General features: G+C 46.9%; 8 protein-coding genes across 8 annotated transcripts; 4 read left to right on the top strand and 4 right to left on the bottom strand.

The window, feature by feature from the left end:
• Positions 1–1,845: 1,845 nt before the first annotated feature.
• F5891DRAFT_984903 (uncharacterized protein) lies at positions 1,846–2,377 on the bottom strand (the record flags this gene model as incomplete). The annotated part of the gene is made up of 5 exons (XM_041377519.1): positions 1,846–1,883; positions 1,930–2,019; positions 2,053–2,148; positions 2,195–2,201; positions 2,264–2,377. The coding sequence occupies 5 exons, from the start codon at positions 2,375–2,377 to the stop codon at positions 1,846–1,848; spliced, it is 345 nt and encodes a 114-aa protein (XP_041220210.1).
• A 1,662-nt stretch (positions 2,378–4,039) lies between these two features.
• On the bottom strand, positions 4,040–4,599 carry F5891DRAFT_961270 (cytochrome P450; the record flags this gene model as incomplete). The annotated part of the gene is made up of 4 exons (XM_041375801.1): positions 4,040–4,183; positions 4,240–4,341; positions 4,389–4,427; positions 4,480–4,599. Coding segments are annotated over 4 exons (405 nt in total), but the record flags the coding sequence as incomplete, so codon positions are not given.
• Positions 4,600–13,938: 9,339 nt separating this feature from the next.
• Positions 13,939–15,194, bottom strand: F5891DRAFT_1115862 (cytochrome P450; the record flags this gene model as incomplete). Its single annotated transcript, XM_041363788.1, has 6 exons — positions 15,073–15,194; positions 14,978–15,017; positions 14,768–14,921; positions 14,588–14,718; positions 14,172–14,536; positions 13,939–14,119 (listed from the first exon to the last, which is right to left on the bottom strand). Coding segments are annotated over exons 1-6 (987 nt in total), but the record flags the coding sequence as incomplete, so codon positions are not given.
• A 615-nt stretch (positions 15,195–15,809) lies between these two features.
• F5891DRAFT_1281534 (uncharacterized protein) lies at positions 15,810–16,969 on the top strand (the record flags this gene model as incomplete). The annotated part of the gene is made up of 4 exons (XM_041370479.1): positions 15,810–15,836; positions 15,989–16,065; positions 16,120–16,262; positions 16,319–16,969. 4 exons carry the CDS (start codon positions 15,810–15,812, stop codon positions 16,900–16,902), a joined length of 831 nt encoding a protein of 276 aa, XP_041220213.1. The 3' UTR covers positions 16,903–16,969.
• Positions 16,970–17,758: 789 nt separating this feature from the next.
• F5891DRAFT_1195089 (thymine dioxygenase) lies at positions 17,759–19,326 on the top strand (the record flags this gene model as incomplete). The annotated part of the gene is made up of 11 exons (XM_041368056.1): positions 17,759–17,923; positions 17,980–18,055; positions 18,124–18,320; positions 18,371–18,501; positions 18,552–18,624; positions 18,671–18,736; positions 18,793–18,850; positions 18,913–19,013; positions 19,072–19,083; positions 19,142–19,216; positions 19,285–19,326. 11 exons carry the CDS (start codon positions 17,759–17,761, stop codon positions 19,324–19,326), a joined length of 996 nt encoding a protein of 331 aa, XP_041220214.1.
• A 1,208-nt stretch (positions 19,327–20,534) lies between these two features.
• On the top strand, positions 20,535–21,623 carry F5891DRAFT_1195090 (uncharacterized protein; the record flags this gene model as incomplete). The annotated part of the gene is made up of 6 exons (XM_041368057.1): positions 20,535–20,823; positions 20,882–21,069; positions 21,128–21,252; positions 21,310–21,382; positions 21,438–21,503; positions 21,564–21,623. 6 exons carry the CDS (start codon positions 20,535–20,537, stop codon positions 21,621–21,623), a joined length of 801 nt encoding a protein of 266 aa, XP_041220215.1.
• Positions 21,598–22,310, top strand: F5891DRAFT_713346 (uncharacterized protein). Its single transcript, XM_041372921.1, has one exon. It carries the CDS (start codon positions 21,830–21,832, stop codon positions 22,187–22,189), a length of 360 nt encoding a protein of 119 aa, XP_041220216.1. The 5' UTR covers positions 21,598–21,829; the 3' UTR covers positions 22,190–22,310.
• Positions 22,311–23,773: 1,463 nt separating this feature from the next.
• Positions 23,774–26,508, bottom strand: F5891DRAFT_1195091 (MFS general substrate transporter; the record flags this gene model as incomplete). The annotated part of the gene is made up of 19 exons (XM_041368058.1): positions 23,774–23,791; positions 23,849–24,036; positions 24,087–24,129; positions 24,189–24,223; positions 24,281–24,420; positions 24,471–24,577; positions 24,615–24,809; positions 24,866–25,052; positions 25,111–25,188; positions 25,243–25,427; positions 25,480–25,485; positions 25,543–25,574; positions 25,626–25,686; positions 25,739–25,809; positions 25,860–25,879; positions 25,929–26,001; positions 26,065–26,143; positions 26,199–26,310; positions 26,369–26,508. 19 exons carry the CDS (start codon positions 26,506–26,508, stop codon positions 23,774–23,776), a joined length of 1,770 nt encoding a protein of 589 aa, XP_041220217.1.
• Positions 26,509–27,697: the final 1,189 nt, after the last annotated feature.

Raw genomic sequence — 27,697 nt, forward strand, 5'->3', positions numbered from 1 at the left:
CGCGGATGGGCAATCTATAAGGCATTGAGGCGTGCGAAGGCGCATGCGCACGCGAGGCGTATAGGTGCGCGCGTAAGGCGCAGAGGCGTGGGAACTATTGCGCGCACGCAAGGCGCGAGAATGCGTGACTAGAAAATGGTTAGCTTTTGAAATTGCAAAGAAATTGACCTTATATGTGCGAATTGTGCTAAGTGCAAAGGTGCGCGCGCGAGGCGCACAGCGTGGGAAAGCGCGCGCGCAAGGCGCGAGAATGCGTGACTAGAAACTGGTTAGCTTGTGAAAATGCAAAGAGATTGACCTGTATGTGTTAAGATGCGCAAAACTAGATCTTGCTGACTGCTCCCCTCGCGGTGGGCTCCAGTTGTAGAAACAACAATACAATGAGGAACAAGGATGCTCCTAACTGTATCTATAAAATGTTGTGAGGTCGCGCGTTACCTAGTCTGCTATTCTTGAGGAGACAAGTGCGTTCGACCCTAGGGGAAGCGAGTGCTGCGAAGATCTAGAGGTACGCGCTTCAGCGAAGCGTGAGAAAGCGCAAGTGCGCGCAAGGTACGAAGGCGCGGGAACGCGCGCGCGTATTAGCGCGAAGCGCGGGAAAGCGCGCGCGCGTAAGCGGAAATAAAAGAGACTAAGCTTAAGTGATGATATAAAGCAATATAAGAAAAGATAGATGCAAAGTGTAGACCAATAGACTTCTACTATGTACTGCTAAGTAATTAGTGGGTGATAACTAGTAAGTTCAAGGGAAAAGTAAGGTAAGTAATAGTATGTACTGCTGGCGCTTATATAGCGCGCCTAAGCGCGGTCATGCGGAGCCGAAGCGCTACCGAGTAGGTATGTAAGGATATATATGAGTGAGAAACTATGATAAAAATAAAGGTGGAACTATGCTAATAAAGGAAATGGAAATATACGTACTAGGAAGCTTGGTGGACAGTGGATGGATGCATCTGAATGGCTGGCGCTATAGGGCGCGCAAGCGCAGGAACGCGCGCGCGCGTATACATCGCGAAGCGCGGGAATGGTGCGCGCATGGCGCGCGTTGCGTGGGAAAGCTGCGCGTCATATAGAGATAGCTGTGGGTAGCGCACAGAATGACGCTGCGAGTTTGTGCTGTATACTTCCTAGTGAAACCTGCCATATCACACCATGAGACACACGAGTCTCTACAACGGTTACAGTCGTAAGTAGGCATGCACAAACAGGAAACCATGGGCCATGGCGCATGCGCGACTACAATATCTTTTTGCCATCCCAGTACGTACCCCGCCGGCCAAAGTTCAGTCAAATGATCTGCAAGACCCTGAACATGTCAGTGCTTTAAGCTTCAACCTGTGTATAAACTTGACCATGCCGACCAATGGTTCACTAATGTATTGTGTACGTTGCAAGTTGCAGTGTCGTTCAGAACGTTCAAAGCGCATCGCCTGCTCAGCTAGTTCTAGAACAACAGCCAAAGCGCTGCCAGTGAAATGAATGTCTACACATCGGCGGTTTCCGGATCGATTCCACAAGCTAGATTTGAATCAAAATACTTGACGCAAAATAGTCACCGGCGAGAATGATCGAGAATCTAATTCAACTTACATAGTCACCTCGGTACCTGAGGGCTGAGCTTACACAGGAGCATAGATGCAGCCAAATAGAGATGCACGAGCCCATCGTGTCTTAGATTTGAAAAGCCTGTATATGTAAAGTGGCGTCAAACATCACATATTGCAAATGTCCAGTTCAAGTCTGGTTGGCGCAAATGCTTCTTGAATCTGAATATAGATCGGACACGTTTTGAGGAGTACATTGACGAAGTTTGTAATACTACCAATGATGAGGATCTTGCCATCACTAATCAGGGCGAGGAGGTGGGCGCGTGAGCAAGTCGACTATATATAGATTAGCAAGATGTGATTGACGAGTTGGAATACGCACAGGTTGTCTTGGCATATTCGAAAGCTTGACCCTCGTTTGGGGCACCAGAGTATTCACCGTAGTTTGCGAGTTCATGTGCGAAGCCTGCTGCTGTGATGGCATCACTTTAGATGACGGACGCACCACCATCTGCGATCATTATCCAAATACGACCGTTGGGGTTGAGGACGGTGAGCTTGAGAGAAGCACCGGTCGAAGCATCGAGTTTTTGAGCGTATGCTATGTCAAATCAGTACGACACAATGATGATCGACGGAGTACGTACCCTCTTCCTTTGTGAAATCTCTACTGAATGGAGCGGCCAAACTATAGGTGGACCACGGTCAGTGTTTACCTTGGAGCCAGTGGTAGGTGTAGCCGGAGCGGTCTCGTAGACTATTAAGTCTCTTGCGACAGCCCGCTTTGGACCGCAGATGCCCTCGGCTGTCTGGTCGAGCTTCGCAGCCATGTCAAGGTAGTGAAGCAGTCATCAAGATGGTCAAGGACGACCGAGGGGTTGGTCTCGAGGTAGGCAAAGTAATTACTGGAGATCTAGGACTCAAGGGTTAAGAGCTTTTTGCGCCCAACCCCACGATTCAAAAATTACACAGCCACACTCGAACTATTCAAAATTTCAAATCAGAATTTGCCCCAGATCTGCAAATTCAACGTTGAGACTATAGTACTCGACTCTATCATCACGTACGGAACGATCTACAGCATACTCAGAACGATGCTCGTTGCAATCCTGCAATTTCATCGCGGACGCTTTTAGGTTTACTTGGATCTGCATTCACAGCATCGATCTATTCTAAATTTCTCATGGAAGCTACACAGCTCAGGAATGTACAATCTCCTTCAAGGAATTCATGGACTGTTCATCGCGAGCATTATATATGTAAATAGAAACGTGTGTAAGATTAGAAATGCAATCAGAAATTATTTTACAATTGACCCGGCGTGCTCTCAGGGCCATTTTCCATTGTTCAAGAGTTCAAACCTTCATATTTAACGGCGTTCGTTGGCGTCATGTACAGCAATCCATTATGTCCATAGAACTGCTACAACGTCCAGAACACCGCCATCGACATGCGATTTGAAGTGCCATGTACAGCTACCTATCCGTATTATGATTGAGTTCTGTCAACGTGTCTGGCCACCGGCATCTCAAAACTTTTTTGATCATTGTCATTGCCGAGTTAAGCACATCAGCACAATGGAGAGATGCAGAACAAAGAGGGGCGTTAAACTTACAGGTGGCTAGTGCGACTCGGCGGATGAAGGACAAGGAACTGTGACCCCGGGCCTTATGGTGCAGTGTGCACAGCATCGCCAAAATGCACTTTTGGAAGGTGAGTAATCGCGTTTGTGATACCTACTGACTTAGCGGCCTCAACAAGAAGGAGCCGGGAATGAAGTGCTCCCTCCTCAATGGCAGCAGGTTGGGTTGCTAGATGACAGATTGGCATATCAAGATGACACGTCGTGATGACTTCATGGAACCGACCTTAACCAGGAGTGCTACTAGTTACAAGTGAGCGAATTGAATATACCACTAGCAACGAGGAACTAATGGTGAAACGTCGATTATCCTGGACAACTCGTTCCCGGATGCGAATGGCACATCTCACCACTCGGTCAGTCCTACTTCATCAATCACGATACCAAGACCACATCGTGAAAAAAACCAGTGCCTGAGCGTCCGCCAGAGAGCTTGACGCCAGAGTGTATGCTCGAGGGTTATCCCAAAGTTATTTGGAGCCTTGTTCGCTTGGGTACCAGTTGCAATATACTGAGCGCGTCACGCGATAGTTCAATTCGTCAGTGGGCAATAGATAGAGACGCGCACCATTAAAGTAGCTGCCGGTCGTAAGAAAAATGTGAGTGTCTCTCGTAGTGAAACGAAAGAACTTGAACACGGAATTACAGTCAGAGACTGGGGGCAAAACTGCTCTCGGCCGAGCTTTGACCAAGTGCCTGGTACTAAGAACGCTGCGCTTATGTAAATAAAATTTATGATGTTCTGATAATCCATCTCAGTGTTACGACATTCCAGTTTGTCTGTTGTGATGTCAGGTTAGAGATGATACTGTACAGTACACTATTGGCTCAGATGCTCTTCCGCAAGCAATCACTTTTCCTCCTTTGTCAGGAACAACTCGTATTTCGAGAAAGCAGGTGTCGCATCAGTAAACCTTTGTCTGATCAATCTGGCCTTTGCTTCGCTTCTGGGTGAGATCGAACAAGCAAACGGACGAGGTCTGAAGACAAGACCCTAAAGAGTTTGTTTGGGCTAATCCTTAACAACGTCGATGCAGCCATGACACACACCTCCTCATACGCATCGATATCGACAGGGATCGGTGCCTTCGTAACTGGATCAATGGCAGCAGCGAAATCAAACGCCCAGACCAACGTGGCAATGGTGAACGCCTGCTTGACTGTTCAGCTCAGAAATCGAGTGTTAGAGCGTCACATACCAGGTTTGTGTTGACTAAATTTATTCCAGGGCAGAGTCTCTGCAAGACATAATGAGATACATATTGTGTCCCTCCAGCCCAAGAGACTTACTCTTCCGCTCCCAAAGGGTATACTTGCGCGCCAGTCTTTGCTATCCACACCAGGTTTCGTCCCGTGTTCGGAGAGGAGGAATCTTTCTGGTCGAAAGACCTCAGGTTCATCGAAGACCTCTGATAATATTTGAGCATGCCTCCCTTACATGAGAATTACGACAAACTCACCTGGATCATGCAAGATGCCCCCTATTCAATGGTCAGCTTGACAGGTTGGAGAATGCGAATGTTACACATACAAGCATTTATGAAAACGGTTGTACCTCTAGGGATAACATAGCTTCGATACTGGCATAATATATTGGTCGATCGCCTCTTGGTCTCACGCCAAGTGGTACCCCGACTAGGACCCCGAAAAAGTCAAATCCAACACAGCGCCCAAAGGCGTCGACAACGCCCAAAGGCGCAATCAACGCCATCAAAAACCAAAAACCTAATCAATAAAACAAAAATATGTCCCAACCTAGAAGAAACTCGAACAAAAACATGAATACCCAACCTCCCAATGGACAACTACCAACGTCCACAAATGTTAATACTCGACAAACTCGGAAATCGGCACCATCCCAAGAGGAAATAGAAGCCACTCCAAGCACCGTCATGAATATAGAAAACGCTGAGGAATATTTGTCCAAAAATCTTTTATGCCATATCGATGAACCATTCACACTAACCCATTTAATTTCAGTTCTGTTCCATATAACTCAACTAAAGGCCATCCCCCTCCCAGCAATAGAAGCTATCCGGGCAGTTGCTTTCATCCTGAAGCAACACGAAGCCAGCGACATAGCGAAACTAGCCTCTGAACATATCATTAACATACTAACACCAAAAATAGCAGAACACGTCGTAGCAGCCATAGCTCCTCAAGTTGCGAAGATACTAACCACTTCAGAACACCTCGAGGACACGATGAAAGAAGCCGAAAGACTGAGAGCAGTGACAGAAAGGGAAAGAGAGGAAAGAAGAGGCGAAATGGAAATTGCAGCAGACAGAATCGATGAAACGGTAAACACACTCCACGACTCACTGGACGAATGCAAAGAAGCCTTAAAGAACATATCGCCCACCCTCGACAAGGCCAACGACCGTCTCAACGACTTCTCCCAACGAACAGACCCGCCTTCAACTCCAAGCCATACCACCACTGTAACCCAACCTCAGCATATGAAACCCTCATACAGTACAATCGCAGCAGCCCATCTCCCGCCATCAGTAGACCAGGCACTAGCAAGAACAGCCATCAGAGCCCGACAGATCATACTAGACCCCCTCCCAGGTGGAAACATGTTCCCACCCGAAACAACACATGCGGAAATCGTCAAACTTCTTAAAGAATCCCTGAAACACATCTCAGACGACACAACACCACACGGAGATATTCGAGCAGTGACCACATTCCGTAATGGAGGACTACTAGTAGAACTCGAAAACGAACCTCTAGCGACCTGGCTCAGGAAACCACTCAACAGAAATGCAATGGCAGGCAAATTAGGACCCACAGTATCGTTCTGAAGCAGTGCCTTCCCTATAGTAATCGAATATTTACCCATTCATACACAGATAACTGAAGACAAATTCCTACGGAAAACGGAAGAAGAGAACAACCTACTGGAGAACTCCCTAATCAGCGCCAAATGGATCAAGCCAATAGACAGACGCTCGCAAACCCAACGGAAAGCATTCATGCTGCTTCAAGTAATCGACGCGCCCACAGCCAATCTCATCATCAAGAACGGAGTATGTATTAGCAACGAAAGATTCACAACCCGAAAGGATAAGAAGGAACCATTCAGATGCGCTAAGTGCCAAAAGTTTGGACATATTACTCGTAACTGCACTGCACCCACAGACACCTGCGGAACATGCGGCAATCAACACCGAACTTCAGACTGCAATGCATACAAATCAGAACACTGCACCAATTGCAAGACCAACGATCACACAAGCTGGAATAGAAGATGCCTCGAATTCAAGCGACGCCTGGAGACCCTCAACGACAACTTCCCAGAAAATAGAATGCCCTACTACCCAACCGAAACTCCCTGGACTCAAATCGCCAATCTTCCACGAACAAACCGTGCTCAACCTCAACCTCCGCCTCCATCAGAACCCAACAAATCAGCTTTTTCATCTCGACCACTAACACACTTCACCCAATCAAAACTCAACTACCAGAAAGACCAATCAAGGCGCCAACCTCCCACTCCTCGATCCCAACCTCAAACTCAACCGATCTCACAAATACTAACCAACCTCCCTCCACTAACAGAAGACTCAGAATCATCCAGCGAGCACAATTCGAGTTGGTTCGATGCCTAACGACCGACCAAACCAGACCACCAACCCCGCAAGACTGAGAATCTGGCAACAAAATCTAAATACATCCATGGTCGCTCAAGAATCATTGCTCAACTCCCCAATTGCCAAACATTGGGACGTAATTATAATCCAAGAACCATATATTAACTTTCTTCGTAACACCAAAGCTAACCACAGATGGCACGTTCTTTACCCGACCCAGCACTACACCCACCCCCAAAAACGCTCCCGCGCTATCACACTCGTTAACGCTAACTTAGACACAAACGCATGGAACCAAATCGCCTTCCCATCTTCGGACATCGTCATTCTACAAATATCAAGTGAAACCGGCAAATTCGCTATATTCAACATATACAACGACGGAGGACATCAAGACACGCTCATTGAACTAGATAGATTCCTAACACAGAATATAGCAACAGTAAGACCGACCGCGGAAGACCAAATGCTCTGGATGGGCGATTTCAATCGCCATCACCCCCTCTGGGAGGAAATGCGCAATCGCCACCTTTTTAATTACACTAAATCCCAACCGTTAATAGACCTCATAGTGGAATATGGAATGTTACAGCTCCTACCAATCGGAATCCCCACTCTACAGGCCACAAGCACGGGCAATTGGACTCGGCTGGACAACATCTTCGGGACAGAACACATAGCAGACTCCGTCATATCATGTACGACGGCACCGGAACTACGAGGCCCAAAGACAGACCATCTACCAATTCATCTTATCATTGACACTAGCGTCCCAACAACCCCACAGGAGAATCGTAGAAACTGGAGAGAAGTCGATTGGGAGAAATTCAACACTACGCTAAGCAATATCCTCGAACCTTTTCCCCCTCTCCCATTAGCATCTAATGAAGAATTCCAGACCATGGCAGATCGAATCACGCAAGGCATCATAGACACCATCGACAAACACGTACCGCACTCGAAACCCTGTCCGCACTCGAAACGATGGTGGACGCGCTGTAGAGAATCATGCCTCTCATGGCGTGATATGGTAGTTTTCACCAAGGAGTATACAGCACGAACTCATAGCATTACTCTGTGCGCTACCCGCAGCTATCTCTATATGAGGCGCAGCTTTCCCACGCAACGCGCGCCATGCGCGCACCATTCCCGCGCTTCACAATGTATACGCGCGCGCGCGTTCCCGCGCTTGCGCGCCCTATAGCGCCAGCCATCCAGATGCATCCATCCACTGTCCACCAAGCTCCCTAGTATGTATATTTCCATTTCCTTTATTAGCATAGTTCCACCTTTATTTTTATCCTAGTTTCTCACTCATATATATTTTTACATACCTACTCGGTAGCGCTTCGGCTCCGCATGAGCGCGCTTAGGCGCGCTATATAAGCGCCAGCAGTACATACTACATGGGACCTACTTTTCCTACTTTTCACTTACTAGTTACTACCCACTTACTACTTAGCAGAATATAGTAGAAAGCTATTCCTTTACATTTTGCACTCTTATATCTCTTATCTTGCTTTATATCACTACTTAAGCTTAGTTTCTCATTTCCGCATACGCGCGCGCACTTTCCCGCGCTTCGCGCTAATACGCGCGCGCGTTCCCGCGCCTTTGTACCTTGCGCGCTCCTGCGCTTTCTCGCGCTTCGCTTAAGCGCACACTTCTAGATCCTTGCTGCACTCACTTCCCCTATAGGGTCGAACGCACTTGTCTCCTCAAGCAACGCAGACTAGGCAACGCGCGACCTATCAACATTTATAGATACTGCCAGGAGCATCATTTGTTCCTAGTAGTATTGTTGTTTCTACAGCGCGACCTCACCAAACTCCGCAAGAAGGTCACCAAGCTGCATCGCAAGGCATACCAAATGAGAGCACTCCCACGACACGAAGTCCACGAAGATCTTAAGCGCACCAAGAATGAATATGCTAAACTAATACAGGAAACAAAGAAACAACATTGGCAAGACTGGCTCGAAGATATCGAGGGCAACGAACTATGGACAGCTAACCGATACGTCACCTCAGCTCCAACGGACGGCGGCAAGACGAGAATCCCGACCCTAACGAAACTTAATCCAGACGGTACCGTGCAGTCAGCCAACATGAACGCAGAGAAGAGCCAGATGATAGCCCAAACCCTATTCCCCTTGCCACCATTAATTAACTCAGTTCCAGCTAACTTTACTTATCCAGATCCAGTAACGCACCACACCCCATTCACTCAAGATCAAATCGTCAAAGCAATATCAAACCTTAGCGGATTCAAAGCGCCGGGCCCGGACGGCATTTGCAATGTTGTATTCAAACGCTGCAGTACACTCCTAGCACCATATCTCACTCATTTATTTAACGGAGTCTTTTCCCACAGAACATATTACGATCCCTGGCGCACATTCACAACGGTAATACTACGGAAACCCGGTAAACCCAGCTATACGACACCGAAAGCCTACAGACCAATAGCGCTTCTGAATACAACCGGGAAATTACTAACAGCCGTAGTAGCTGGACAGATGACATTCCTACTAGAACGACATCAACTCTTACCTAACACCCACTTCGGAGGACGACCGGGACGATCGACCACGGATTCGCTCCACTTACTCGAAGAAACCGTCCGAAACGCATGGAGAACGAAGAAAGTAGCATCAGCGCTATTCTTGGACATAGAAGGAGCGTTTCCGAACACTGTAACAAGCAGGCTACTCCACAACATGCGCAAACGACGACTACCAAGGGAATTAGTGGAATTCATGGAAAGACTACTAACAGGAAGAAAAACGCAGCTCCGATTCGACGGATACACATCCGAATGGATACCAATCAACAACGGAATAGGACAAGGGGACCCATTATCAATGATACTTTACATAATCTACAACTCGGATTTAGTAGATGTAGCCAAGGCACAGAAAGGTAGGGAAACGCTCAAAGAACTAACCTTAGCTTTTGTAGACGACACGGCATTCATAGCAATAGCGAAGGACTTCAAATCTACTCACAGAATATTACAGGATATGCTAGAACGAAACGGAGGAGGATTCGAATGGTCAAGAACTCATAACTCAAGATTTGAAACGAGCAAATTCGCGCTAATAGATTTTTCTTTGAACAGAGCGAAGGAACGGCCAAGCATGAACATTCAAGGTAACATCATCAGACCATCACGCACTCACAAATTTCTAGGAGTCATTGTGGACCAGGAGCTCCGATGGAGAGCCCAAGTAGATAACGCAGTGGCGAAAGGCACCGTGTACGTCTTGCAAATACGAAGATTATCTACCATGTCCAAAGGAATACCAACCAAACTCATGCGCCAACTCTACCACGCAGTAGCGATCCCCAAGATGATATACGCCGCGGATCTATGGTTCGCACCAGCGTTCAGCGATGGATCAGACAGCCCACAACGCGGATCACTGGGAACAGCCAAGCGCCTCACGTCAGTACAGAGGATAGCCTTACTAGCGATCACCGGAGCAATGAGAAGCACCGCTACTGATCTCTTAGAAGTCCATGCTAATGTTCTACCGATAACCTTACTCCTGCAAAACACCTGCCACAGAGCCATAGTTCGCATATCAGCACTGCCGAACACGCACCCTCTTCATGAGCCAGTACGACGAGCAGCGAAGTCCCAAGTATCCCGCCATCGCTCCTCACTCCATAGACTAACCCGATTGTTCTCAATAACACCCGCAGATATTGAAACGCTGAACCCAGCAAGAAGAGCCCCGCCCACTATAATGCCATACAAGATTCGAATAACGGACAGGAAAGCAGCAATAGAAGAACACATGCTACTCACCGACAACATACAAATCTACTGCGACGGATCAGGATACCGGGAAAACATAGGAGCAGCAGCGGTCCTCTTCAGAGCCGGATCACGCCCAAGAACCCTCCGCTTCCATCTAGGTAAAGAAGAGGAACATACGGTATTTGAAGCAGAGGAAATCGGGTTAACGCTAGCAGCAAAACTGCTAGAAACGGAAGAAGACCTAATGTTCCCAATTTCAATCTCAATAGATAATCAAGCAGCGCTAACCGCCGGTGAGAACTCAGAAGCTCGCCCAGGATCATATATTGCAGAATATTTCAACAGACAGATGAAGAACATAGCAAGAAGGCACCCAAACTTCGACGTAACGCTACGATGGTCCCCAGGTCATGAAGGCATCCACGGTAACGAAACTGCAGACAAGGAAGCAAAATTAGCGGCCACCAGTAGAGAGAACAACAGCAATCGTGCAGCACTCCCAAAATTCCTCAGACATGGTATCCTCCCATTAAGCTTATCCGCCCTGAAACAAGCGCACTGTCAAGAAACAAAACGCAGATGGAAGAGGATGTGGGCTACATCCCCCAGGTATAACCGCACTCAAAGATTAGATCCCGAAGTCATCAACCGATCATTTGTTAAACTAACCGCTACATTCCCCAAACGCTTAACAGGATTACTCATGAGCCTAAGATCACAACATGCCCCACTCAACCAGCACCTCCATCGCATCAAGAAAACCGACAGTCCATTCTGCCCACACTGCCCAGAACGCGAAGAAACCGTACATCATTACCTACTGGAATGCCAGAACTACCGACAAGAAAGACACACCATCCAAGGCGCAATAGGACGCGACGCCTCCTCCATACCGTATCTTCTTACAAGCCCAGACGCGATCCCTCACCTAGTAAAATACGTTAACGACACGCGCAGACTGAAATCGACACTCGGTGTAGTACCATTAACTAAAAAACGCAAGAACTAATATGCAGAACAGATGTATCACCAAACCGCAACGCTCCAACATTAACATCAACACCAACTATTCTAACCTACATCAAACATAATCATACACTCAAAATCAAATAATCAGCCCCACACCTCGCCTACAAGGGACCTCGGACATCAAAAGAGCAAAAGAAGAGAAGAGAGCAAGACGGCCAGCCAACCAAACCGTCCCATCAGACTAACCTCCTCCCAAATGAAACTCTAATAGATCCCTGTAACACTCCGTGAAAGCGGACGAGAAACATGTACCATCATCGCACATCACACAACCGCCAGTAGAGCACTAAATCTACTTACCACGCAAACGAGATGCGCGTCTAAAACGGCCGGCAGGAACGGCGGACTGACGGGGGTACGCCTCACGTCAGGGCATTTGCGATCTCAGGAAGCAAAGGACACAGGGGGTCCAGTAGATTAGAAAGTACTGTCCTACATAGGATTACATCCTCAATGGACAAAAAATCGGAATTAAAAAATAAAAATAAAAATAAAAATATATATATATATTGGTCAACGTGGGCGAAAACTGTGACTGGTAGATCGCGACTTACTTCTTGAGTCTCTAGCAACGCGTGAGGCATTCCAAGCGGTGTCATAGGTTTCAATCTATGTACCTAACAGACTATCAGCCTGATTTACTATTGCTAACCTAGACAAGAATTCACCTCTCTTAGGATGGCACGGACATCATCAGGGAAAACCTCCCGCGAAGATTTTGTAAAATTTTCTGAAATTTTCTGACTTTCTGAAAATACATTAAAATATTCCAAGTCCCTCTACGGATGGGTGAAAATTTATGAAAATCCACACGAATACAACAAAATGATTATAATGTGATTAAATACTAGAATATCGCAAATCACAAGATATGAAAATGAGGAAATGAGACAAAACGTGTAACGCAAAGTCCCTGTGCTATCAGGAATGCCCTACTCATCCCATCGAAATCGATTCGCGCAAATGCTGCTTTCAACTCAGCGGATGCAAAGTCAACCAACTTCAGATCAAGTAGGGAAGAAAAAATCTGGTAGAACACAGTGAGATAGTGCTTGAACAGTTAGAAAAAGATGCACCACAGTAACCACAGCTGAGACCATGGAATTCGGGATCCGATGTTCATAGTAGCAATAATGGCATCGACTGCTGATAAATTTTTAGAAGTATAGTTATGATCAGAGTATTGCGGTGTATCGTAGCACACGTGTCGGAAGATCAGACAGTGGACATGAGTCAAGAGCTCATCCCGATTGGCTCGAGGACTATGAATAACGCAGTCGAGGTTGGCTTCCAACTTCCTGGAAGCATGTCAATAATATTCGTAGTCTCCAATCCGAGCACCATACCGGAAGGCTGCAGTAGGATTGCCACCGAACATAGGGCTAGCAGTGAGGCCCAAGACCATGGGATGTTCATCCTGCTCAGTCGTCACACTAGAGCCGTGGACCACGGGGAGGCGGGTAGGGAGGAACCAGGAATCAACCACATGACTCACCTGCGCGCCTCAGAATGCAGTGGCCCGGCTCTGGCCTGAGCTGCGGCTCGAGTAGGGAATTTGCGATTCTGACAGTGAGCATGAGCGGGTCGCTGTGAAACCAGGATTCAACTACATGACTCACCCTCAGAATGCAGTTTTGAGCTATGTGTATGCTCCAAATTGAGCCTGTAGCTGGGAGAGATCAGGAAGGCCGGTTGGACCGCCAAAAAGAAGAGAAAAAAAGGAATCCTACATAGACACCTGGTTTGAATGACCACGCACAGATGAATGCGACAACAGAATTCAGACGCCCGCTCGGAGCGAGACTTAGCTCTGTGGTGGTGATGCCTCTCACCTAGAGTCCCCAACAGTAACCATAAGGGAGAATGAAAACATAAAGAAAACGACGTGACAGGGTGTGCAAGTGGTTGCCGCGGCTCGTGTAAGTTGCAGAGTGAAACATGAATATTTGAATGAGTTCATTGAAATCAACCGTGGGAGCCCTGTGATTAGTAATTAAATTGTTGGTGGTTCGATTTTCAATTTCTCAATTTACTTGTTGTCGCTGAGGCTAAGGCCCTTCGAGCGAGCTCTATGTAGCCAGCAGCAGACACCTCCGAATTCTCCCTCCCACCTGTTTAAATATATCCCCGTTCTGCATTGCGTGAACTCTACATTTTTGATATACTAGTAATTAGTTACATATCTCATGGCAGGTTCAACTAGAGCCCTGTAGATATCTTTTTCAGTGCATTCACTGACTGCGTTATGGATGTGACTATTTATCAACTATTTACAAGCTTTTACAAAAATTTGATGAAAGTTTGCCATAATTCTCGAGAATTGTTGTCACATTTTCAAAATTCCCGTGGGAGGTTTTCCCTGATGATACGGAAGTGATGCAATGTCATCCATCATGGGTGGCCGCCCGTCCGGTAGAACGGAGTCGATCTCATTTTGAGCCTTTCGCAGTGTCTCGGGGAAGGCAACAAAACATAGAATGAGGGAAGAAATGAAGGACCCCGAAGAATGGGATGCTTCGAGCACGATCGCACCTAACCAGCTACAACGCGAGATGGGAGTTCTTAAAGATCTGATTCAGAGTTCGCACTCACGCAGCAGCGTCCTTTGACATTCCGAGCTCTTCTTGACGCTGAATGACTTCTTCCATAAAACAACCAGTACTTTCTCCTCTGGCGAGCCTTGTTTCTGCCTCTTCCAATAACCCAAAATATAATCGACGTTGCAGTGTCCTCGCCTCCCTGCATATTCTTTTCCATGGCGCCCACCGTTCCGGGACATATTTGAGAATAGGGAGAAGATCGACAGGAGGCCCCTCAGCAGATACCACCTGCACGGTGAGTCTCACACCTTCATAAAAAATTCTTTCTTCCTCCGTGTCAGGGCGAGGGCAGCGTTTCCCAAAAGCTATAGACAACAATATTGAAAACGTGTAACGATCGATGTGCTTTTCGAAGTCCTATGAGGAGATGAGAATGCTTAATAGATTATGGAAAGAAGGGAACCTCACTTGAGGTGAACGGAGTAAATCAAATAGAAGTTGTGAACTCTCTGCTACCGCGACTGGTAGGTGTTTATTCACACTTTGTGGGGAAAGCAGGGTCTGTAACGCTTTTCGGCCCATATGCCAGATATCCGTCGCTGACGACTGATAAAAAAATTGAAAGGATGCTGGGGAGAAATAACATACTCGAATCTGCTTCCGCGATAAAATACCCATCCGTTATGAGACTTCCAGTGTAAAATGACGGACGACCAGAGGTTTCATTGCTTCGCTTATCCATGAATTCTTTCAGAACTGTGGCATCTGATACCACAACAACTGTGCCGTGACCAATCTTCAACTAGGAACACTGTCAGAGGCAATGGCAAAAATGTTTCTGTACCAAACGTTTCTTACGGAAAAAATGCCACCATATTGTCGAGCCCATTCGGTAAATCTAGAACGAATGAGGTCTGTAACGTTATAAATTGGAGGCAAATGCGACACCCTACTTGAGTTGAGCGAACTTGGGCGGGACCATGAGGGCATTTCCGAGTATCGGGACGGTTGGAGGACCAGGAGGTAGGTGCTGCTCGCGCCTTCCAATGCTTAGTAACTTGGTAATCATCCATATTATACCAGTGGTTAGGAGGAGGGAGAACAACGAAATGGAATCCATTGTGTCACTGCTTCTACTGGGTGGCGCTGACAGTGAGGTGAAAGGGCAGGGTACAATGCTTGATGGTATCTGATGAGATGGGACAATACCGTCTAGCATGATGTGTCCAGGTGACTTGTCCCAACCTGCCGAATTGGATTATGATAACGTATATTTGTCCGTACCATTTTGAACATTGCTGACTTGCCATAAGGATCTACAAAAATCTGGAGAGGTTTCGATACGCATCAGCCGAGCTGGCAGGAGCTAAATTGAAACAAACATCCTGAAAACCAACCGTTATCTGCCAAGTACGGATTAGAAACATCTTTGAAATCGAACATGTTTTACCCATAACCCCGCCAACTTTATAAATTCTTGCGGAAACTCACACAATCTGACGTCACGGTAGAATGGACTCTGGAAGAAGAACGAAGTCAGGAGGACTCAGAGGTATAAACCAATGAGTCATGGACTGATAGCCGAGTTAGACTCGTTCCTCCAAAGTCAGCCTATCTGAAGAGGCAGTCTGTTATCCGCGTTTTCGTGTGGGAGTCATAGTCGACTTCTGAATGCCACATCAATATCAAAATGAACAAACAATTCACGAAGTCGCCTGTATGGAGAAGGCCTGCGAACACTCCATTGGAGTTGTTTATGCTGAAGTTTCTACCTCATAAATTTGTGTCCGCGGAAAGTGGGCAGTTGGAAGGAATGCGAAGCCTTTTGATGGCAAGGTGAAGTTACATGCATAATGCGATGCTATACAGGGCTACGTATCCATCGTTACGACGGATTGGGTGAAGAAAGCGGTTCTTAGACTGGGACTTCTTGACTTTCACCAGAGGTATGTGATCTTGGTATGGTTTCGGGGATTGGTATTCAAACACCGTGTGTTTAGTTTGTCCGAGGGATTGATAGTCGCGAATAGTCGCCACATTTCGTGCGTTGCGACGTATGCATCCACGTTGCTTGTTCGCGCGTTGTGGTTGACATCGAACACGCCTTTACTGGTCGCGATCCAGCGGTTCTGTTCGCATGGCGGTGAGTAATATACGCGAATGTAAACGAAATAATATCGTGACCTTGCTTCATACCAGAATTCCACAATATCTATTGCCGTATCACCAGGAATTCCGCATCCCCAGCCCCCTCTTTCTACAAGATGGGAGAACCCAATTGGTTCGATGTCACACCTGTTTCCGATGAAGACATTATCGCATCACCGTGGGCCATGCTGCCGCACGTCATCATGATATGTATGTCAGGGGAAGGCACAATTGATGACTTCCGTCGTCTTCTCCTCGATAGAAATCAAGGGAACTGGCGTCCTAGTCAACCTCATAATGGGACGTGCCAAGAGATTGTTGACTACGTCAGCAAACTCAAGGAGCTCAACTTCGCCCACTTTATGGCGCACTGCTCTGCGCACCATGATCAGTTTCCATTCACATTGCCGGATGATGAGGATGCATTAGAGAGGGTATCTGACCTGATCCAGAAAGGGCTGGGCGAGAGAGCTAGCGACACCTTTAAGGCGGCCAGGGATGGGGCTGATGACTTTGGAACAGGGAGATCTATGAACATGTTCACGATTGAACACTTGGTCGTGGAATTTCCGGGCATGATATTGAAAGAACTGCAGGGAAAGCCTACCGTTTATGGTTGTAGACTTGAATCTTGATAAGCTCGCACCAGTAAATTGTATTACCAGTAGTATCTTGACTTGAGCAGCCAAACTTAACATCGCCAGTACTTGGACACATATGGGAGATTGCAACGTTGAAACGCACCAGATGGTAGCATTTATTTCATCAACGCTCATGTTATTACCGCGCTACTACAGATGAAGAAACAATTTTAGAAATTTGTATGTTGATGTTCTTCAGGCGGCCTCTATCTTTGAATGTTCTCATAGGACAAGCAAGTCACCCGATAGCATAGCGGCCGGTCGCGAGCGCTTCCCACGCTGGTCGCCGTCGGGTTCTTCAGAACTTGTATATAATATGTTATTGAACCTGGCGCGGATGAGGTCGGACGGTCGGATGACCATTCAACCTTTCGAATTGACCCTTTCGAAGTTTTAAATTCCAGGTGCACTCGATGATACTTCGTGGCCCGGTTATGATCTCCGCCGGAGGATTCCGAAAATGCACGTAGACAGCCATGAACATTGGAGATCAGCACATTTACAAAAGATATCTAGGTATGTACTATGGGCACACTGAACGGGCTCCTTATACAGATAACGTACACATATTGGGCAAATCGTAGAAAAACCACTAACGGTGAAGCTAGATTTCGCCAGCAATGCCGTCCTCTAACTGCTGGCTTCACCATACCTGAAAGATTGTTCTCACACCATGCTTCTCGAAGCCCGACCTACCGTGTCCTGGCCAACTCCATCGTGACTATGATCGTTTCAAGCAACTCTAGGGTCAAATCCAAATGACAGCTGATTTTTATGGCCAAAATATTTAAAACGGCGGGCTGCAACCAAAGCTGCAAGCTGGTTTCATACTTGACCATCTAACATTGCTATGTCGAGTCATTCAATCCCCATTGTTGATTTCGCTCCGTTCTTAGACGGATCTGCGAAACAGCAGGCTGCAGATCAGCTCCTCGGGTCCTTCAAATCGTATGGACTCGTCTACATCACGAATTTCGGCATTCCGGCGGGAGAGGTCCAAGAGATGTTTGATTGGGTGAGTTAACAACCGCCTCCCTAGCTAGGACTTCTAACCTATGAGTCGCGCGATAGTCGAAGCGCTTTTTTGCCCTTCCGCACGAAACCAAAATGCTCGCACCTCGTCCAGACTCTGGAAGGCATCATCGAGGTTAGACAATTCTATTGCCAAATACTAAGATTAGAGGTTTAGTCACTTTCACATATGTCGTCTCTCAGGTTACGCCTTCCCCGACCGGGAGAAAGTTTTTCAACTCTTGGATTCCGGAGATTCTGCCACTGAGGCTGACATATCACTCCCAAGCGTGAAAGAGTCGTTCGACATCGGGCGTGAGGACGATGACTTGATGCCAAACATCTGGCCGCCCGATCACATCCTCCCCGGCTTCAAGGAATCATGTTTGGCGTTCTATTGGGTCAGTGTGTCCACTTGGGCCTGACCTCTTGTACCTTGATTCTGACGGAGAAGAAGAAATGCCACGAGGTTGAGAAGAACGTCCTTCGCGCGCTCGCGCTGGGTTTTGGCTTGGAGGAGGAGTGGCTTGTGAGGTATCATAGGATGCCCGATAATGGGTTGAGACTGCAACACTATCCCAGGTAAGCTTTCATTGTCGATCGACTGATGTGAGCTTGAATCATGATACTAGCGTCGCCCTCGAATCTGTCCTTACGAACAAAGTTGCACGAATCTCGAATCATACAGATTTTGCTACGCTTACAGTCAAGTCTTCCTTTCACACCATACATTGAGGCTCACCCAAGGCAGATCCTCTTTCAAGACAACGTGGGGGGCCTGGAAGCCGAGGATCCGAATGAGTCTGGGAGGTTTTTGGTGTGTAACCGTGAGGTCGCCTCCATACTAAAGTCAAAACTAATTTTTGGTTGAAGGCGGTACCCTCAATTCCGAACTCGATCATTGTTAATGCAGCGGATTTCTTGCGGCGATGTGAGGGTTCCTTTAGTCTTGCTGGGACCATATAGCTGCCAGTGCTGATTTGACTTCTGTAGGGTCGAACGACACGATACGGAGCCCGATGCATGGCGTCCGCGCACCGCCGGATGCGGTAGCGAAGGATGGTATGCTTCCAGATCGATATTCTATCCCCTACGTGAGTTTATGCCCGCTATTCCTCCGTCCTGTAGCTGATAAGTCGACATATATATCAGTTCTGTGCTGCCGTGCGCCATCTTTCCCCTTTTCATGCCAGATTTGTCGATTGATGGTTGGCATGTACAGGACTTTTCCACAGTCGTTGATACGATCCCTGGTACGTGGTCAGCAGATTATCCCAAGAAGTATGAGCCCGTGTCGGTGAGTTGGTTTGCCTTCCAGGTGACAAATGGAAATTACATATATTGATGTCAATGGTGACGGAATAGGTGGGAGAGTATGTCATGAAGCGGCTTTACGATGGTTATTAAAGCTGGCGAAAGGTGCTATGGGTTGACATAAGTATGGTAAATATCTGTTTGTCCGCATGTTCCAAAGTTTATGTAAGAATGAGCACAGAGCTTGTCAACTGTCAGCACCACTGCGCGTCCGACTAAGCGTCTCAGACGCTCTTAGCTTTACCGTTCTATTCGAAATTTCGAGTCGAGCTTGTCATACAAGGACTCGCATTCAAGTGTCCCGATGGCCACAAACAGGAATGCAGGGCGCAGATGGTGGGGCGGCACTAGTTTCTTATGAAGTTAGGTGCTGCGGATTTTTTTTATAGTTGTGATCGTCCTTCCTCGCATTGGTCATGAGGTCGTCTACTAATTTAACCAGTTGTTTCGATTTTTTTTCTCTTGAAGTCGTGAGCTTTCTTAACATTGCCAGTACTTGGACACATATGGGAGGTTGAAACTTGAAACCCACCAACAGACGATGGCATCTATTTCATCAACGCTCGCGTTATTACCGCGCTACTACAGATGAAGAAACCACTCTAGAAATTTGTATGTTAATGTTCTTCACTCTATCATCTTTGAATGTTCTCATTGGACATGCAAGTCACTGATAGCATAGTGGCCGGTCGCGAGCGCTTCCCACGCTTGCTCGTTCGTCGCCGTCGGGTTCTTCAGGTATATAATATGTTATTGGGAACGATGACCATGCTGGCGCGGATGAGGTCGGACGGTCGGATGACCATTCAGCCTTTTGAATTAACACTTAGTTTTAAATTCCAGGTGGCACTCGATCATACCACCTCTGATCTCCGGAGGATTGCGAAAGTGCATGTCGACGGCATGGGGTTTACCAGGATATTTACAAAAGATTGGATGGATCTAGGTATGTACCATGAGCCCGGCACACTGAACGGGCTCCTTATACAGATAACGTACACCCATTGGGCAAATCGTAGAAAAGCCTCTAACGGTGAAGCTAGATTTCGCCAGCAATGCCATTTTCCCCTCTGGTTTCTCTAGTTGCTGGCTTCACCATACCTGAAAGATTTTTCTCACACCATGCTTCTCGAACCTCGACCTGCCGTGTCCTGGCCAACTCCATCGTGATTATGATCATCTCAAGCAACTCTAGAGCCAGATTCAAACGACAAAGCTGATTTTTATGGCCTAAAGGTTTAAAATGGCGGGCTGCAACAAAAGATGTAAGCTAGTTTCATACTTGACCATCTAACATTGCTATGTCGAATAATCCAATCCCGATTGTTGATTTCACTCCGTTCTTAGACAAATCTGCGAAACAGCAGGCTGCAGATCAGCTCCTCGGGTCGTTCAAATCAGCTGGATTTGTCTACATCACGAATTTCGGTATTCCGGCGGGAGAGGTCCAAGAGATGTTTGACTGGGTGGGTCAGCCGCCTCTTCACTTAGAATTTCTGACTTACACCACGAAAACTGAAACGCTTTTTTGTTCTCCTCACGAAACCAAAATGCTTGCGCCTCATCCGGATTCTGGAAGCCACCATCGAGGTTAGATCTTTCATCATTGGCTGCAAGTTCACTCGCCTTCACATATGTCGTCTCTCAGGATACTCTTACCCTTGCCAGGAAAAAGAAATACAATACTCGGATTCTGGGGACGAGTTTACCATTGCACCACCAAGCATGAAAGAGTCCTTTGAATGCGGAAGCGAGGATAACGACTTTATGCCAAACATCTGGCTGCCAGATGGCGTCCTCCCCGGGTTCAATGAAGCGTGTTTGTCCTTCTTTTGGGTGAGTGTGTTCCATCGCAGTTAAATTCTATGTACGTGAATTCTGATGGAGTATACAGAAATGTCACGAAGTCGAACAGAATATCCTCCGCGCCCTTGCACTGGGTTTTGGCTTGGAGGAAGAGTGGTTCTTGAAGTATCACGAGACGGCAAATAGTCAGCTGAGGTTACATCATTATCCTAGGTAGGGTTTTCACTCACTCACGACCGGTATGAGATTGAATAATGCTGTATAACGCAGCATATTCTCTGAATTGCTCGAGACGAACAAGCTGACAAGGATATCGGCTCATACGGATTTCGACACGCTTACAGTCAATTTCCCCCTCCGTGTCATCTGTTCAAAGAAGCGAGGCTAACCCAAGGCAGTTCCTCTTTCAAGGCGAGATAGGAGGACTTGAAGTCGAGGACCCGAATGAGCCTGGGAAGTATGTGGTCCGTACCCCCGTTCGAGCCCACTTCCACACCAATATCATAACTAATATGTATTTGTAGCCAGTGCCTCCCATCCCCAACTCGATCGTTCTCAACGCGGGTGACTTTGCGGCGATGTAGGGCCCTTCTGCTCTGCAACTGTTGGACTGGTACCATTGTGTTGACTTGTGAATTGTAGGGTCGAATGACACGATACGGAGTACAATGCACCGCGTTGTAGCACCGCCGGGTGTGGCAGCAAAGGATGGCCTGCTTCCGTCCCGGTATTCTATGCCCTACGTAAGTTCCCCCTTGATCTAGACAAACGCTGCGGATTTCTTGCGGCGATGTCAGGGTTCCTTTGGTCTTGCTGGGACCATGCTGATTTGACTGCTGTAGGGTCGAACGACACGATACGGAGCACGTTGCATCGCGTCCGCGCACCGCCGGATGCGGTAACGAAGGATGGCATGCTTCCAGATCGATATTCTATCCCCTACGTGAGTTTATTCCCGCTATTCCTACGTCCTGTAGCTGATAAGTCGACATATATATCAGTTCTGTGCTGCCGTGCGCTATCTTTCCCCCTTTTATGCCAGATTTGTCGATTAATGGTTGGTATGCACAGGACTTTTCCACAGTCGTTGATTCGGTCCCTGGTACGTGGACAGCAGATTATCCCAAGAAGTATGAGCCCGTGTCGGTGAGTTAGTTTGCCTTCCAGGTGGCAAATGGAAATTACATATTAATGTCAATGGTGACGGAATAGGTGGAAGAGTATGTGATGAAACGGTTTGCCGCGGATTATTAAAGCTGGTGAAAGGTGCGATGGGTTGACATAAGTATGGTGATTATTTGTTTGTCCGAAATTCGAATGTTCCAAAGGTTTATGTAAGAATGAGCAAGGAGCTTCAGTGACTCAGCACCACTGCGCGTCCGACTAAGCGTCTCAGACGCTCTTAGCTTTGTCGTTTTATTCGAAATTCCGAGTCGAGCTTGTCATACAAGGATCCGCATTGCAAGTTGTTATCATTCGCTTACCCTCGTTAGTAGCATAGCATCTCGTTACCTTCGTTCTTTGTTTTCTATCTTCATTTCACTACCGCGCAACTCTAGTTTCCATCGAATCCAGCAGCGTCTGGGCCAATTCAAGCCATACCTCTACCGGACGCTCCTGTGGCCAAACCAGCAGCCAAACAGCCACGCTTCTCAGTAACGCCCAGCAGCTAATGCGGGTCCCGCACCAAGTCCCAACACAGCCTGAGCTACAGAGAGGAGTATTGACCCGCCAGCGGCAAACTCTTTGACAGCAGCGCCCATGCTATTCGCGTCACCTGAAGAGGTCGAGAGCCGCAGCTAAGAAGAAGGAAATCAAAGTTACCCTGCCGGATATCGTGTCAGGATTCAAAGCAAATCCTCTCGACGCTGGTGAGCATTGATATCTCCTTCTTGTCTCTGTGGGGAAACCGTATTGTTTTTGTTGCATGCACTCTACTCTCCCAAGTGAATGCACAGTTAACGCGGCTGAGATAAAGTTCAGCGATGTTGGAATAGAGCGGTAGGCTCTGTTGATAGAGGCAACACAATCATTATGTCAGGCTGTAGGCTGAGCGGCGCCGGTGAACGTTTAAGCCATAGGCCTACAGAGTGGCTCAAGCTATATGCTATTTCTATGCTCGTCAGAACTGGCCCACGCAGAAGGGGCAGCAGCAGCAGCACAACATACGAATGGCAATGAGGCTAGCAGTTCGATGCAAGCAGGTCGATCTCTGGGTTGTGCTGGACACAAGTGTCTCAAGGACCCCCGATAGAAATGCAATTAGGTCCATTTCTAATTGTCCCAGGCACACAAGTGTCTCGAGGGCAACAAACAGGAATGCAGGGCGCAGATGGTGGGACGGGATTCTTGTGAAGTTAGGTGCTGCGGATTTCGTTTTAGTTGTGGTCGTCCTTACTCGCATCAGTCATGAGGTCATCCACTAATTAAACTGGTTGCTTCGATGTGTTTTCTCTTGAAGTCGTGAGCTTTACAGACTATTTCGCACATGGCCATACACTTCGTGAACATTGCGTTTGACTTGAGTCACCCAAGATTTTTTTCCTCTCGTGTACTTTTACAAAGTATTTGGCAGGTTGTGTTTTTTACTTGTGATAATTTTCTTACTGTAAGAGGCACCAGCGCTTTTTGTGACCTATATTGACAATGTCAACCTACGACAGTTAACTCGACCGATGCTGGCTTGCACCCGATGAGAAAGGTAACAAAGGCTGCACATACATTCAAGTGCCAATTATAAGGCAAAACGTGTCTAATATTTGATGTACAGATTCAGTGCTGTAACACAAATCAAAAGAACCGCACTTACTCGGAAGTAGCTTCCCTTCAGCTGTGTCATAGGAACGGCGATGAAAAACAGGCCAATCACAAGCCTATAAAAACCGTCAGACTCTTCGAGTGCGTCAAGCGAAATCACTTGCGCTGTTTCAACACCAAACACCGTCAATGCTCCAGATTTTGTAGCCCATGGGACTTGGAAATATGCGACTGCGAAACCTAGGCCGCAATCGTGAACGTCGAAGAAATCATGCGCCGTTGTGACTCACCGCCCACTGATCTTGCAAAGTTTAAGAGGGCACTGACTTCGCCCTAGAGGGGAAGGATGTGTCACTGAAATGCAAATAAATATGTATATATGCGTCACTCACTGCCCTGCGAGGGAAGCAGTCATTGCAATATGCGTCTAATGATATTCCTTGAGTTTTCCCATGACACTCGAAGTATTGGATCCGAGACTTACACACTGCAACAGTGTTGAGGGTGATTGCTACAAATGCAATACCCCAGCCTATGATGAGAGCGGCTTTGTTGAGATGTTGTATCCCAGCACCCAGCGTCAAAAAGCCACAAATATAAAGCGGCATGGCTAAGTAACAGGTCCTACACAAATTCTCAGCTCTAACCTTAGATCATCAGTTGAGTTTGCATACCACAAGCGGCTCTCGGGCTCGAAGAAACCACCGTTTTTACGAATATGCAGATACATGATGAATTCATTAACGTAACGTCCAATAATCTCGCCAAGAAGGACGGCGACCTAAAAATTCCATGCTCAGAACAGTAATCATGCATACTTCATAGACGGAAAAAACTTGCAATTGGAGTCGCATACGCTCCAGCCACGGCATATTGGCTAAAGTCAAATCCGACGGGAGGAGGAGATCCCATGAAGACAACATTTGTCGTCTACAAAAGTCGGTAAGTTTATTACTGCAGGTCGCAACGGAAACACCCACGTTCACACCGATCGAGAACCCGAAAACCAATGCCTTTCGAAAAGATCAGCAAATGGACTAAGTATGATTAGCAATGCAATTTATCTCACCTCAAAGAGAACTACGAAGAAAAACTGAGGACGCCAAGCGACATCCAAAGGTGCCAATAGAACTTCCGGCCATCGTGGTCTGTATTTTGCCATCTTGTACCCAGTGACACCTATCAAAGTTTCAAATCGATATCGCAGTCCCGTAGAAATTTGCAGTGGCTTCGATGCAAGGTGACGATCATACATACTGGTTCAGCAAAAGTCAACGCCACTATCTTGAGAAGAAACAGTATGTCAGAACGTACGTTTCTTCCATAAAAAACGCAATGAGAACTAATACGATGGCGTTGTAGATAGATCCTATAGCATAGGCCCATCTCCAGCTATCCAAATATTGATGAGTATCCTGAATCAAGGATAGTATGTGTAAGACGTACCTCGCACGCGCTACAAGAAAGCCAAATACAAATGGTGATAAGAAAGGCGATCTATGAGATAGTGAGAAATGTTTCTCCCAAATTGAAAAGGATTCATTCTCTGACATCACAAAACCCGAGGTCCAGATGTTCAGCTTCCGTGCTTGAAGATGGAAGGGGAAGATATCCGTCACGACATAAAGTCCCTTGGAGATTGGTGAATGACAAGGCTATCACGAGAATTGCTACTAATCATACTGTCACCTGGGGACACGTTCTGAGACTGTAGTCAGTTTAACGCAGCCATGAAAAAATGATGACCTGCCCAAAGAATCCACTCAGGCAACGCATCCCTTCATCAAAGGTTAACATTGTCCAAAAATACCGAATTATTGTGTAAATACCTGCGAAGGTGGCTAGATTCGGCGCCAGTGTGGCACCAACTAAGAATGCAAGTGCAAAAAGCTGCGCTCAAGTTTTCAGGGTTTATATCGGCCAAATCACTGGAAATATATACCTGACTCCAGAAGAGTACTGGCAACCGACCATACCGTCTCACGAGCATGACCCAGAAGATGCCTCCCCAACCTGGACTACAGATGAGAAGAGGCTATTCTCATGTGATGATGTGATCTCACCCAGAAGGAAGATGCCCCAGCTTCAGGAAATTGTCATTGAATGTGAGTAACGATTGATGCATCACGCACTTTGACGTCCGATCGTTGATGATACCCGAGGTCGTGTCATAAGTTTGAGCGAGGCTAAATATCGACGCGATTCCTGCCAATAAAGGTATTTCACAATGAGACTACTATGGATATTGAGCGAGGGCGAGATACATACCAATTCCACCGTCGAAGTCAGGTACCACTCCAGACATTGTAATGATGATCAGGTGCACAGTCTTACGGAAATCTGTCCACTACGAATGAATAGCTTAGCGTTAGTGAAAGGGACACAATAGTGAAATGACGAACATTTTGCGGGTCGTTCGGGTCGTCAGCGGGTTGAGGCCAGAGAACCTTTAACCCATCAGGACTAAGCTTGAGCCTAGAAGCCATTACCTCCCCAAACTCAACCTTCGCCTGTCTAGTGAGTAACGAATGAGTAACGATACTCAGGATAAGTAGGAGCAACAACTACATACTCGGGGTCAACTACTAAACGGCCAGTAGTCTGCTCGTAATAAGCGACAAAATCCACCTCATCGGTGACATCGACTTTGATTGAGTCATCTGCTTTCGTTTCTGACTGCAGCTGCTGGGATCTAACATCCTCTAGAGCCATTGGGTGAGAGTTGGGAAGCGAATATCTTCACTTGATGCCCGTTATCAATTTAAAGCACAGTACTTACGATGAGACCGTATCTCTTTTAATTTCAGGGGAGCGCAGATTGTGAGGCCTTGCCAGAGTTAAAACCGTCGTTTTACGATCCCTGTTCAATATAGTCTCCGAGTTGGACGAGCTGTATTTAGCATAGACTAGACCGAAAATGTAGGCACAACAATATTTTCCAACAAGCGAGGAAGAGATCAGCATGAAATCAGTTTAAATCTACTGCTGCTGATAGGGGAACTCACAGTTAGTGTTATGGGCAGAAGGGGTCCGGCAGAACTGTGTTCTGTCAGCGTGGCAGCATCACGCAACTGAGAGATTAGTAATTACCTGATATGGACGGTGTGATGTCAATGTAAGTTTGATGTAAGTAGATGCTTCTTGTATCTACATACATCACATATTTTTTGTTGCGTGCACCCTACTCTCCCAAGTGAATGCACAGTTAACGCGGCTGAGATCAAGTCCAGTGATGTTGGAATAGAGCGGCGGGCTTTGTTGCTAGAGGCAACACCATCATTATTCTGGTTGTAGGCTGAGCGGTGCCGGTGATCAAACATTCAAGCCATAGAGTGGCTTAGGCTATATGCTATTTTTATGTTCGTCAGAATTGGCCCACGCAGAAGGATCATAGGCTCGGGACCAGCCTGGCTTATATAACCACGGACAAGTTGAGTGGGACTACGTCAAAAATTCTCCACTCAGGTGACGTACGTTAGACTGGTCACGAGTCTAGAAGGATCATCGATCAACAAGAATGCAGGGCGCAGATGCGGACGGGATTTTTATCAAGTTAGGTGCTGCGGATTTCTTTTTTTAGTTGTGGTCGTCCTTCCTCGTATCCGTCATGAGGTCATCCACTAATCAAACTGGTTGCTTCGATGTGTTTTCTCTTGAAGTCGCAAGCTTTACAGACTATTTCGCACCTTGCTATACACTTCGTGAGCTTTGCGTTTGACACCCAAGGTTTTTACAAAGTATTTGGCAGGTTGTGTTTTTTTATTTGTGATAATTTTCTTATGGAGAGGTACCAGCGCTTTTTGTGATCTATATTGACAACGTCGACCTACGACAGTTACTTGACCGATGCTGGCTTGCACCCAATGAGAAAGGTAACAAAGGCTGCATATACGTAGTAATA

This window comes from Suillus fuscotomentosus, assembly GCF_016647785.1.
Source record: "Suillus fuscotomentosus strain FC203 chromosome Unknown F5891scaffold_77, whole genome shotgun sequence".
Taxonomy (NCBI): domain Eukaryota; kingdom Fungi; phylum Basidiomycota; class Agaricomycetes; order Boletales; family Suillaceae; genus Suillus; species Suillus fuscotomentosus.